This window comes from Tachyglossus aculeatus, chromosome 17, assembly GCF_015852505.1.
Source record: "Tachyglossus aculeatus isolate mTacAcu1 chromosome 17, mTacAcu1.pri, whole genome shotgun sequence".
NCBI classification, from domain to species: Eukaryota; Metazoa; Chordata; class Mammalia; order Monotremata; family Tachyglossidae; genus Tachyglossus; species Tachyglossus aculeatus.
In genome coordinates, this window is record NC_052082.1 from 11,686,673 (window position 1) to 11,700,369 (window position 13,697).

Below are 13,697 nucleotides of genomic sequence, written 5' to 3' on the forward strand. Positions count from 1 at the left end.
GTCATTTCACTTCTCAGTTTCCACATTTGCAAAATGGGTGCTAAATCCTCTTTCCTCTGATTTAGACTGTGTGGAACAGAGATTTATTCAACTTGATTTACTTGTATCTTTACCTGCACTCAGAACAGTGTTCAACACATAGTAAGCCCTTCACAAGTACCATAAAAGAATTTATCTGAGAAATCACATCAGTGAACCCCATTCAGGACAGAGACTCTGTCAGATCTGATTTTATGCTCTCTACTCCAGTGCTTAGCCCATAGTAAGTGTTTAACAAGACCCACTATTATTATTATCAACAGCAGAGAAATTAATCTGAATAATAATTTTTTAATTTTGTTTTATGTTATGTGCTAAGCGCTTACTATGTGCCAGGCACCTTACTAAACTCTGGGTAGATACAAGATAATTAGGTTGGACACGGTCCCTTTTCCCACATGGGGCACACAGTATTAATTCAAGCCCCAAACTCCACAGTAGCTGTCTGGCCTTGGCAACAAAAAGTGAAAAAGGGAATTGGGGCTATATTTCAGGCAACTCAGCCAAAAAACTCGTTTTTCATGAAGTCCCTGAACCCTGGTTTGCATTGCAAGTGGAGGCTTCTGCAGCCTGCAGGCATTCAGTAGCTACAGTTGATTCACAAACCAAAGTGGCCTTGATTCTGTGGGGCTTCAGATTGTCCATCCTGATGGGAACCAAGGATCCAAAAGATCTGCCCTACCGAGGCTTAAAAATATTTTCCGAGCATTTCTAAAAACTTCCCCTCGGAACCTTTCCATCCGGGATTGTCGGTTCCTTTCTGACCCGGATTAGAGAGGAATTTGGAAATGCGGGTCTTTTCAAGTACAGGTTCCAGGAATACCAGCCTATTCCTGTATCCTACACATTGCTCTTAGTGGAAGGAAAGTCACTTGTTCAAATGGTTGACAAGTCTTCATCAGGGAAAACAGAAATTCGGTGTTTGATCTCACAAGTACGGAATTATGTTGTGATCTCATCTAACAAGAACGCCATTTAAAATTCCGTGTGAAAGCCCCTCTGTTTGGGATGTCAATTCAGCAAGGAAAACCGTTTTGTTAGAAGTGTCAAGGAAATGACAAACGGTAAGGATATCAACTTTACTAGCTTATCGCTGGTGTTGCTGACACATGATTCTTCTTGTACTTACCATGTATGAACAAGAAAGGCATTAATTCAAAGATCAGGAGATCAGTGAGGATAAAACAAATCCAATCCACAGCGCGGTGGATTTATCGCAACTTTTTTTAATGATGTTTTTAAGCGCTCACTATGGTGCCAAGCAATGCACTAAGTCCTGGGGTAGATTCAGGCTAATCAGATTGGACACAGTTCTTGTCCCACATGGAGTTCATAGTATTAATTCCCATTTTACAGATGAGGTAAGTGAGGCACAGACAAGTTGAGTGATTTGCCCAAGGTCATTCAGTTGGCAGAGCAATTGGACATTATGTTGATGCTCTCTTGCCTGGGCTTCTTTGATTCATGTGCTTGTAGGTAGTGGGGAAATCCTGCCTGAATCTTGGTTGTCACCACGATTTCATACAAGCTGCCTTCCTTTCAGATGCTGAATTGTACTTTCCAAGCGCTTAGTACGGTGCTCTGCACACAGTAAGCGCTCAATAAACACGATTGAATGAATGAATGAATTGCAAAAATCAGTTGATGGCGTTTGAGTGCTTACTGTGAGCAGAATACTGTACTAAGTGCTTTTTTATGGGATTTGTTAAGTGCTTACTATGCGCCAGGCACTGTACTAAGTGCTGGGTGTAGATACAAAATAATCACGTTGGACACAGTCCATGTCCCATATGATGATGATGTTAAGTGCTTACTATGTGCCAAGCACTGTTTTAAGCACTTAGCACTGTTCTAAACGCTGAGGGGCTCAAAGTCTTAATCCCCATTTTATAGATGAGGTAACTGAGGCACTGAGAAGTTAAGTGATTTGCCCGAGGACACACAGCAGACAATTGAGTGATTTGCCCAAAGACACAGCAGACAATCAGTCAACCAGTGGCATTTATTGAGTGCTTATAATAATAATAATGATGGCATTTACTAAGTGCTTACTATGTGCAAGGCACTGTTCTAAGCACTGGGGAGGTTACAAGGTGATCAGGTTGTCCCAAGGGGGCTCCCAGTCTTAATCCCCATTTTACAGATGAGGTAACTGAGGCCCAGAGAAGTTAAGTGACTTGCCCAAAGTCACACAGCTGACAAGTGGCAGAGCCGGGATTTGAACCCATGACCTCTGACTCCAAAGTCCACGCTCTTTCCATTGAGCCACACTTATTATCCGCAGAGCACTGTACTAAGTGCATGGCGGAGTCAGAATTAGAACACAGGTCTTCTGATTTCCAGGCCGTGCTTTTTCCACCAGGCTAGCTTGCCCTCTGGTTTCCAAATTGAATTTCCCTGAAGCCCACCGGCCTTTTGGGAACCGACCACTTTTGTTCAGCTGGGCCAAGCCCAACAGCTCTACAAAAGCCAGATAAATTATCCACCTCCACATATATTATTAAAATTAAATTGGAGAGGAACCAGCCGTGTGGCTTCCCTCATAATAAAAATAATGGTATTTGTTGAGCACTTGCTATGTAACAAGCACTCTACTAAGTAAGGACTGGAGGAGATGCAAGATAATTAGGTCAGATAAGGTCAGAAACACGGGTTTCCAAATCAGGGGATATCCTTTTATTCGAAGCCTGTTTGGACAAAGCTCTGCCAGGATAAACATTATAAAATACCACCGGCTTTCCTGTTCACCTTATTGTTTCATTGTTTTAGGGCAGGAGTTTATATCACTAAGTAGATTCTATAAGCCAGCCTGAATGCTAAGCACTAAGCTAATTAGTGATTCTAAATGCAATCTTTCGCAAAACCAGGAGTAGAAGACTGCGGTGTTTTGAGGGCAGATGGGAATGGAAGCAGCACTTTTAAGAAGCTCTTGCTCTTATTCTTTCGCTCATGTTCATTTAAATGACTTAAAAATGACTTCCTGATGTACCAGAGATGTAAGCTCCTTGTGGCAAGGGGTTGCCTAGACTTTTCTGAACTGTTCTCTTTTCCAAACACTTAGTACACTGCTCTGCACACAGTAAGCACTCAATCGATCAATCAATCGTATTTATTGAGCGCTTACTGTGTGCAGAGCACTGTACTAAGCGCTTGGGAAGTACAAATTGGCAACATATAGAGACAGTCCCTACCCAACAGTGGGCTCACAGTCTAAAAGGGGAAGACAGAGAACAAAATCAAACATACTAACAAAATAGAATAGATATGTACAAGTAAAATAAATAAATAGAGTAATAAATATGTACAAACATATATACATATATACAATAAATACCACTGTTAGAGATTTTGCTGAAGAATTTCTAGGGCTTCAAGCTAGGAGACCCAACTACAGCCCCATCACAGGATATATTAAGCATGTTCTGGGTTGAGCCGGGCCAGAAACGCTCTGCTCTTTACCGAAATTTTCAACTCTGTTATACTGTACTCTCCTAAGCACTTAGTACAATGCTCTGATGGCCTAGTGGATAGAGCATAATAATAATTACGGCATTTCTTAAGTGCTTCCTATGTGTCAAGCACTGTTCTAAGCGCTGGGGTAGATACAAGGTAATCAGGTTGTCCCATGTGGGGCTCACAGTCTTAATCCCCATTTTACAGATGAGGGAACTGAGGCACAGAGAAGTTAAGTGGCTTGCCGAAGGTCACACAGTAGTCCCCGCTCTGCCACTTGTCTGCTGTGTGACCTTGGGCAAGTCCCTTCACTTCTCTGGGCCTCAGTTCCTTCATCTGTAAAATGGGGATTGAGATGGTGAGGCCCCACGTGGGACAGGGACTCTGTCCAACCTGATTTACTTCTATCCACCCCAGTGCTTAGTACAATGTCTGGCACATAGTAAGCGCATAACAAATACCATTATTATTATTATTATCTGCTTCTCCTTAACTCTCAACTAAAGAGCAGCAGCATTGCCTAGTTGAAAGACAGTGGGCCTGAGAGTCGGGGATCTGGGTTCTAATTCCGGCTCTGCCTCTTGCCTGTGACATTGGGCAAGTCAGTTTACTTCTCTGTGCCTCAGTTTCTTCCTAGGTAAAATGGGGATTAAATGCCCACTCCCCTTAGACTGTGAGCCCCACGTTGGACAGGGGACTGTGTCTGACCTGATTATCTTGAATTTACCCCAGTGCACAGTACAATGCTTAGCTCATAGTAAGCGCTGAACAAATGCCATAGTTGTTATTATCAGTTGGGGCACAACCCTGGGCCACGGTGTGAAGCAGCAGGGCCTAGTGTCAAGATCAAGGGCTTGGGAGTCAGAAGACGTGGGTTCTAATCCTGCTCCACCACTTGTCTGCTGTGTGACCTTGGGTAAGTCACTTCACTTCTCTGTGCCTTAGTTACTTCATTCGTAAAATGGAGATTAAGACTGTGAGCCCCGCGGGGGACAGCTGGATTACCTTATATCTACCCCAGTGCTTAGAACAGTGCTTGGCACATAGTAAGCACTTAACAAATACCATAATTACGTTATTATTTAGTAGAGCAGGCTGGGCCCCTCCCGGTGGTCACTGACACTGGGAATGGACTTTGACGTTTCGTTGGCTTGGGGCCGGATGCCAATATCCTGCTTATACCAGATCCGGCCCACAGCATGGCCATGGAAACCAGCTTGGAGTAGCGGATATGTTGCCAACTTGTACTTCCCAAGCGCTTAGTACAGTGCTCTGCACACAGTAAGTGCTCAATAAATACGATTGAATGAATGAATGAATGAATGGATAAAGCATGGTAGTGGGAGTTGGAGGACCTGGGTTCTAATCTTGGCTCCACCACTTGTCTTCTGGGTGACCTTGGGCAAAATCACTTCACTTCTCTGTGCCTCAGTTACAGCATCTGTAAAATGGGGATCAAGACTGAGCCTCCGTGTGGGACGGGGACTGTGTCCAACAAAATTGGCTTGTATCTACCCCGGAGCTTAGAACGGTGCTTGACACATAGGAAGTGCTTTACAAATCCCATCATCATTATTGTTATTATTGCATCCAGGGAGAGAGGGAAGGGGCAGCAGCTTCGTAGAGGACTTATGGGGAAGTCTTTGGGCCTGAGGGGTGGGAGGGAGGAGGGAAACCGGCTCCTTCATGATTAAAATACATTCAACTCCACCTCATTGGGCTTCCGTTGGTGTAGACGAGGCCTAGACACTTCCTGTGACTCAACCAGCTCAGTAATGAATCAGTTCAAATAAAATGACCGCTTATATCTTCTCGGGAGCTATCACTCTGAAATGAATAATACCGAGTGTTGTGGCTCAAATTTGGGCTTTTGTGTCTTAGGAGTGTCTCACCTGTCTGGGAGAGCTGCTGCCCCAAGGCCAGCGTGGCTTAGTGGAAAGAGCCCGGGCTTGGGATTCAGAGGTCGTGGGTTCTAATCCTGGCTCCGCCACTTGTCTGCTGTATGACCTTGGGCAAATCACTTAACTTTTCTGTGCCTCAGTTACCTCATCTGTAAAATGGGGATAAGGCTGTGAGCCCCACGTGGGACAACCTGATTATCCTGTATCTACCCCAGTGCTTGGCACATAGTAAGAAGCAGTGAGAAGCAGCGTGGCTCAGTGGAAAGAGCACGGGCTTTGGAGTCAGAGGTCATGGGTTCAAATCCCAACTCAGCTACTTGTCAGCTGTGTGACCTTGGGCAAATCACTTAACTTTTCTGTGCCTCAGTTACCTCATCTGTAAAATGGGGATAAGGCTGTGAGCCCCACGTGGGACAACCTGATTATCCTGTATCTACCCCAGTGCTTGGCACATAGTAAGAAGCAGTGAGAAGCAGCGTGGCTCAGTGGAAAGAGCCCGGGCTTTGGAGTCAGAGGTCATGGGTTCAAATCCCAACTCAGCCACTTGTCAGCTGTGTGACCTTGGGCAAGTCACTTAACTTCTCTGGGCTTCAGTTACCTCATCTGTAAAATGGGGATAAGGCTGTGAGCCCCACGTGGGACAACCTGATTATCCTGTATCTACCCCAGTGCTTGGCACATAGTAAGAAGCAGTGAGAAGCAGCGTGGCTCAGTGGAAAGAGCACGGGCTTTGGAGTCAGAGGTCATGGGTTCAAATCCCAACTCAGCCACTTGTCAGCTGTGTGACCTTGGGCAAGTCACTTAACTTCTCTGGGCTTCAGTTACCTCATCTGTAAAATGGGGATGAAGATTGTGAGCCCCTCATGGGGCAACCTGATCACCTTGTAACCTCCCCAGTGCTTAGAACAGTGCTTTGCACATAGTAAGTGCTTAATAAATGCCATCATCATCATCATCATCACATAGTATGCACTTAACAAATATCATAATTATTATTATTGGAAGCAGTGTGGTCTAGTGGATAAGGCTGTGAGCCCCACATGGGACAACCTGATTATCCTGTATCTACCCCAGTGCTTGGCACATAGTAAGCACTCAACAAATATCATAATTTTTATTATTGGAAGCAGTGTGGTCTAGTGGATAAAGCACTGGCTTGGGAAAGTCAGAAGGACCTGGGTCCTAATTTTGGCTCTGCCACTTGTCAGCTGTGTGACTTTGGGAAAGTCACTTCACTTCTGTGTGCCTCAGTTATCTCATCTGTAAAACAGGGATTAAGAATGTGAGCCCCATATGGGAGAGGGACTGTGTCCAACCTGTAGCTACAGCAGCGCTTAGAACAGTGCCTGGCACATAGGAAGCTTTTAACAATTACCATAAACAACAACCTCTCCAGCTTAGTGGATCTGGATGCTGCCTGGGGCCATCGGCTTGGGGGGAAATCCCGAAATCCCCCAGCTATCCACTGCCAGCTTAGGGGCAGAAACTGTTAGTTGTGGCTTGGGAGAGGCAGGAAAACTGGGTCCAAAGCCAGCCTCCTCCCACTCCTTTCTCTTCCCCAAGCAGCTCGGTTGCTGTTCACCTCCCAAAGTCTCGACTGCTAGAGCACATCTCTGATGCCTTTTCCTTTCTGGCCCAGGGGACACAGATTCATTCTTTAAGCCTCCTCTTCCTCGCTCCTCCTTTTCCCTTCTCTTTCCTGAAATCTGGCATCCCAGATGAAACAGGAACAGGATCTAATCTGGGAGAGTTTAGTTGGTCTCTGCGTCCACACATTGCACCCCCAAGCACTATCCTCAAGCGTGCATACACACACAAACTCTTTGTCTCTCTCTCTCACACACACACTCTCCATCTCTCTGTTTCTCTCTCTCACACACACTCTGTCTCTGTTTCTCTCTCATACGCACCCCATCTCAGTTTCACTCACACACTCTGTCTCTGTGCCTCTGTTTTTCTCTGGCACACACAGTCTTTGTCTCTCTGACACACACTCTCCGTCTCTCTGTTTGTCTCTCTTACACACACTCTGTTTCTCTCTCACACGCACTCTCTGTCTCAGTTTCTCTCACACATGCACTCTCTGTTTCTCTCGCACACACTCTGCCTTTTTGTCTCTCACACGCACTCTGTCTCTGTGTCTCTCTCGCACACACACACTCTGTCTCTTTCACATACTCTCTGCCTTTCTGTCTCTGTTACTCTCACACACACTCTCTGCCTCTGTTTCTCTCACACACTCTCTGCCTTTCTCTGTCTGTTTCTCTCACACACTCCCAGCCTTTCTATGTCTCTGTTTCTCTCGCACACTCTCTGCCTTTCCCTGTCTGTTTCTCTCACACACATTCTCTCTGCCTTTGTTTCTCTCACACACACTCTGTTTCTCTCTCACACACTATCTCTGTCTTTGTTTCTCTCTCACACACTCTTTCTCTTTCTCTCACACACACTCTTTGTCTCTCTCACACACTCTCTGCCTTTCTCTGTCTGTTTCTCTCACACACTCCCAGCCTTTCTATGTCTCTGTTTCTCTCGCACACTCTCTGCCTTTCCCTGTCTGTTTCTCTCACACACATTCTCTCTGCCTTTGTTTCTCTCACACACACTCTGTTTCTCTCTCACACACTATCTCTGTCTTTGTTTCTCTCTCACACACTCTTTCTCTTTCTCTCACACACACTCTTTGTCTCTCTCACACACTCTTTCTCTGTCTGTTTCTCTCACACACTGTGTTTCTCTCACACACTTTCAGCCTTTCTCTGTCTCTCACACACAACCTTTTTCTCCGTCTCTGTTTCTCTCACATGCACACTCTCTGCCTTTGTTTCTCTCACACACACTCTGTTTCTCTCTCACACACTATCTCTGCCTCTCACACACACTCTCTGTTTCTCTCATACACTCTCTGTCTCTGTTTCTCTCTCACACTCTCTGTCTGTCTGTGTTTCTCTCACATACACTCGGTCTCTGTTTCTCACACATACACTGTCTGTTTCTCTCACACACTCTCAGCCTTTCTCTGTCTCTGTTTCTCTCACACAATCTCAGCCTTTGTCTCTGTTTCTCTCAGACACACACACTCTCTGCCTTTGTTTCTCTCACACTCTGTCTCTGTTTCTCTCACACACACTCTGTCTCTGTTTGTCTCACACACTCTCTGCCTTTCTGTCTCTGTTTCACAAACTCTCAGCCTTTCTCTGTCTCTGTTTGTCTCACACACTCAGTGCCTTTCTCTGTCTCTGTTTCTCTTACACACTCTCAGCCTTTATCTGTCTGTTTCTCTCACACACACACTCTGCCTTTTTCTGTTTTTCTCTCACACACTCTGTTTCTCTCACACACACTCTTTCTCTGTTTCTCTCACACACACTCTGTCTCTGTTTCTCTCACACACTCTCTGCCTTTCTGTCTGTTTCTCTCACACACTCTCAGCCTTTCTTTGTCTCTGATTCTTTTGCACACTCTCGCCTTTCTCTGTCTGTTTCTCTCTCACACACTCTGCCTTTCTCTGTTTCTCTCACACACACTCTTCCTCTGTCTCTGTTTCTCTCACACACACTCTGTCTCTGTTTCTCTCACACACTCTCTGCCTTTCTGTCTGTTTCTCTCACACACTCTCAGCTTTTCTCTGGCTCTGTTTCTCTTACACTCAGCCTTTCTCTGTCTCTGTTTCTCTCACACACTCAGCCTTTCTCTGTCTCTGTTTCTGTCTCACACACTCTGTCTCTGTTTCGCTCACACACACTCTGTCTCTGTTTCTCTCACACACACACTCTGTCTCTTTCTCTCACACACATTTCTCTCTCTCACACACACACTTTCTGACTTTCTGTCTCTGTTTCTCACACACACTCTCCATCTGTCAGCATGGCTCAGTGGAAAGAGCCTGGGCTTTGGAGTCAGAAGTTGTGGGTTCAAATCCTGGCTCTGCCGCTTGTCAGCTGTGTCACTTAACTTCTCTGGGCCTCAGTTACCCCATCTGCAAAATGGGGATTAAGACTGTGAGCCCCAAGTGGGACAAGCTGATCACCTTGTATCCTCCCCAGCGCTTAGAACAGTGCTTTGCACATAGTAAGCCCTTAAATGCCATTATTATTATTATCTGTTTTTCTCACACACACATACTCTGTGTCTCTGTCTCTTACACACACACTTTTTGCCCCTCCATCTCTGTTTATCTCTCTCACACAAAGCACTCTGTCTGTTTCTCACAAACACACACTTCTGTCTGTTTCTCCCTCACACCTACTCTCTCTTTGTGTCTCTATTTCAGTCTCTCAAACGCTCTCTGTCTCTCTCTGTCTCTGTCTCTCTCTCTCTCTTCCTGTCTACTTGTTTTGTTTCGTTGTCTACCTTCCCCTTCTAGACTGTGAGCCCGTTGTGGGGTAGGGATTGCCTCTATCTGTGGCCGAATTGAACTTTCCAAGCGCTTAGTACAGTGCTTTGCACACAGTAAGCACTCAATAAATACAATTGAATGAATTAATTCATTCCCTTCAAAGCCCTACTGAGAGCTCACCTCCTCCAGGAGGCCTTCCCAGACTGAGCCCTCTCCTTCCTCTCCCCCTCCTCCCTCTCCCCACTCCCCGCCTTACCTCCTTCCCCTCCCCACAGCACCTATATATATGTATAAATGTTTGTACATATTTATTACTCTATTTATTTTACTTGTACATATTTATTCTATTTATTTTATTTTGTTAATATGTTTTGTTTTGTCATCTGTCTCCCCCTTCTAGACTGTGAGCCCGCTGTTGGGTAGGGACAGTCTCTATATGTTGCCAACTTGTACTTCCCAAGCGCTTAGTACAGTGCTCTGCACACAGTAAGCGCTCAGTAAATACGATTGAATGAATGAATGAATGTCCCCCCCTCCTGCCCCATCGCTGTTCCTTTTCAGATCTAGGAGAGTAAGGGCAGACTTCTCTCAGAACGGGGTGGAGGCGTGGCCTATTAGGGGGCGTGGCCTAGGTAGAGCGGCCTGGCCAATCCCGGACGACGATGGGGGGGCGTGGCCTAGCTCTAGAGGCCTGGCCAATCCCGGAGGAGGATGGGGGCGTGGCCCAGCACTAGAGGCCTGGCCAATCACGGACGAGGCCGGTAGGGGGCGTGGCCCAGCACGAGAGGCCTGGCCAATCCCGCACGAGGACGGGATGGGGCGTGGCCTAGGGCGGGCGTCCTGGCCAATCCCGGACGAGGACGGGGTGGGGGCGTGGCAGGGAAGGGCGTGGGCGTGGCTTTGGATGGGGCGTGGCCTAGGGCCAGCGCCCTGGCCAATCCCTGGCGAGGACGGGGTGGGGGCGTGGACTAGGGCCAGCGCCCTGGCCAATCCCGGGCGATGACAGGGTGGGGGTGTGGCAGGGAAGGGCGTGGGCGTGGCTTTGGATGGGGGCGTGGCCTAGGGCCAGCGCCCTGGCCAATCCCGTACGAGGACGGGGTGGGGGCGTGGACAAGGACCAGGGTACTGGCCAATCCTGGGCGAAGACGGGGTGGGGGCTTGGCCTCGGGCCAGGGTCCTGGCCACTTCAGGGCGAGGAAGGGTGGGGGCGTGGCAGGGACGGGAGTGGGCGTGGCTTTGGATGGGGGAGTGGCCTGGGACGAGCGCTCCAACCAATCCTGGGCGAGGACGGGTTGGGGGCGTGGCCTAGGGCGAGCGCCCTGGCCAATCCCGGGCGAGGACGGGTTGGGGGCGTGGCAGGGACAGGAGTGGGCGTGGCTTTGGATGGGCGTGGCCTAGGACGAGCGCCTTGGCCAATCCCGGACGAGGACGGGGAGGGGGCGTGGTTTAGGGCGAGCTCCCTGGCCAATCCCGAGCGAGGACGGGCCGAGGGCGTGGCCTAGAGCGAGCGTTCTGGCCAATCCCGGGCGAGGCCGGGCGGGGGGCGTGGCCCGGACAAGGCGGAGTGGGGGCGTGTCGGGGGCGGGGCCGTCGGGGCCGGCGGAGGCCCCGGTGGGCTGCCGGGGGGCGGGGGCGGGGGCGGCCATTGCGGGACATTGTCCGCCCGTCCAAACGGCCGGGACCAGCCCGCCCACCACCGGGCCCTCCCTACGCTGGTGCCCGCCGCACCCGCTGCCGCCCCCCACCTCCTGACTGTCTTCAGGGAGCCCCCGCCGCCCGTCTGACGGTTTTCAGGGACCCCCCACCGCCCGTCTGACGGTTTCAGGAACCCCCCCCCGCCCACTAACTTCTGCCGGGCTGAAGATCGGCCGGGACACTCCGCTGCCTGCAGGAGCACCCCCCAAACTCTGCTGGACTGACGGTCAGATGGGACACCCCACTGTCCCCTAGGACACCCCGATAAATTCTGCAGGGCTGAAGATCCCCCGGGACCCCCCAATGCCTGCAGGAGCACCCCATTAACATCTGCTGTCCAGACAGTCTGCTGGGACATCCCCCTGTCCCCTAGGACACCCTGCTAACTTCTGCTGGGCCGAAGATCCGCCGGGACCCCCCAGTGCCTGCAGGAGCACCCCATTAACATCTGCTGCCCAGACAGCCTGCTGGTACACCCCACTATCCCCTAGGACACCCTGATAACTCCTGCTGGTCTGAAGATCTGCTGGGACACCCCGTTGCCTGCAGGAGCACCCCCCAAACTCTGCTGGACTGATGGTCAGCTGGGACACCCCACTGTCCCCTAGGACCCCCCGATAACTCCTGCTGGGCTGAAGATCTGCTGGGACACCCCGTTGCCTGCAGGAGCACCCCCCAAACTCTGCTGGACTGACGGTCAGCTGGGACACCCCACTGTCCGCTAGGACACCCCGCTAACTCCTGCTGGGCTGAAGATCTGCTGGGACACCCCGTTGCCTGAAGGCGCACCCCACTAAACTCTGCTGGACTGACTGTCAGCTGGGACACCCCACTCTCCCCTAGGACACCCCGATAACTTCTGCTGGGGTGACTGTCAGCTGGGACACCCCACTGTCCCCTAGGACACCCCGCTAACTTCTGCTGGGCTGAAGATCCGCCGGGACACCCTGCTAACTTCTGCTGGGCTGAAGATCCGCCGGGACACCCCAATGCCTGCAGGAGCACCCCACTAAACTCTGCTGGACTGACGGTCAGCTGGGACACCCCACTGTCCACCAGGACACCCCACTAACTTCAGCTGGTCTGAAGAGCCGCCGGGACACCCCAGTGCCTGCAGGAGCACCCCACTAAACTCTGCTGCCCAGACGGCCTGCTGGGACACCCCCCCACTGCTTACAAGAGCACCCCATTGATCTCTGCTGGTCAGTTGGCCTGCTGAGACACCCCACTATCTTCAGGAGCACCCCGCTAACCTCTGCTGGTCAGACGGTCTGCTGGGTCAGCCTGCTGAGACTCCCCACTGTCTGCAGGAGCACCCCCCTAACCGCTGCTGGTCGACTAGGACACCCTGCCAAACTCTGGTCGGACGGCATGCCGGGACGCCCCACTAGCTACAAGAGCACCCCGCTAAACTCTGCCGGTCAGACGGGCTGCCGGGGCACCCCACTGTCTGCAGGATCACCCCGCTAAACTCTGGTCAGACGGCCTGCTGGGACACCACACTGTCTCCTAGGACGTCCCGCTAAACTCCGCTGGTCAGGCGGCCTGTTGGGACACCCCACTATCTTCAGGGGCACCCCTCCATCTGACGATCTTCGGGGGCACTGTAGTTGTGAGGGATTTGGGCCGAGTCGGCGGGCTCCGCGACTCCCTTTGTGTTGGGCAGCCTCCGGCCAGTCCTCGTCCTTGACCGCTCCGTTCATTGGGGGTCGCCAAGGGGAAGGGGCCGGGATGATGGGGTCCGAGCCGTGCCGGGCCGGGTGGGCCCTCGGGGGGCTGCGGCTAGCCCTGGCCCTGACGCTGATCAGCCTGGGACAAGCCCAGGACCAGTCGTCGTGCCACGGCGCCTTCGACCTCTACTTTGTGCTGGACAAGTAAGTTTAAGTCCCTCGGGGGGCTGCCACGGTGGCCGCCAACTCCTCATTTCTGGTCACCAGTCCCTTGGGTGGGGGGCTCCTGACCCAAGCCGGGGTCACCGAGGGGCTCCCCCCACTCCGCCCTAACCCACCCAATCCTCCCCGCAGGTCTGGCAGCGTGTCCGAGAACTGGATCGAGATCTACGATTTTGTCCAGCAGCTCACGGACCGATTTGTCAGGTAGGAAGGGGACCCCGATCTGAGGGGGGTGGGTGGGATGGTGCTCTGAGGATACCCCTGGGGTGCCCCACTCACCGGGGAAGGGGCTTCCCAGGCCCAGACAAAGGCTTAGGGAGAGGCCGGCCAGCTGGTCAGCCGGCCTTGCGCTTCCCTTGATCCTGGTCAGCCGCCGGA

At 50.8% G+C, this 13,697-nt stretch overlaps 1 protein-coding gene across 1 annotated transcript in view; it reads left to right on the top strand.

Moving 5' to 3' along the window:
* The first annotated feature begins 11,397 nt into the window (after nt 1-11,397).
* The window catches only part of ANTXR2 (ANTXR cell adhesion molecule 2), a 168,109-nt gene continuing 165,809 nt past the window's right edge, over nt 11,398-13,697 (top strand). Inside the window, exons 1-2 of the mRNA XM_038759122.1 lie at nt 11,398-13,301; nt 13,452-13,523. Of these exons, the coding sequence (XP_038615050.1) occupies nt 13,159-13,301; nt 13,452-13,523 (215 nt within the window). The 5' untranslated portion in view covers nt 11,398-13,158. The remainder of the gene's footprint in view (nt 13,302-13,451; nt 13,524-13,697) is intronic.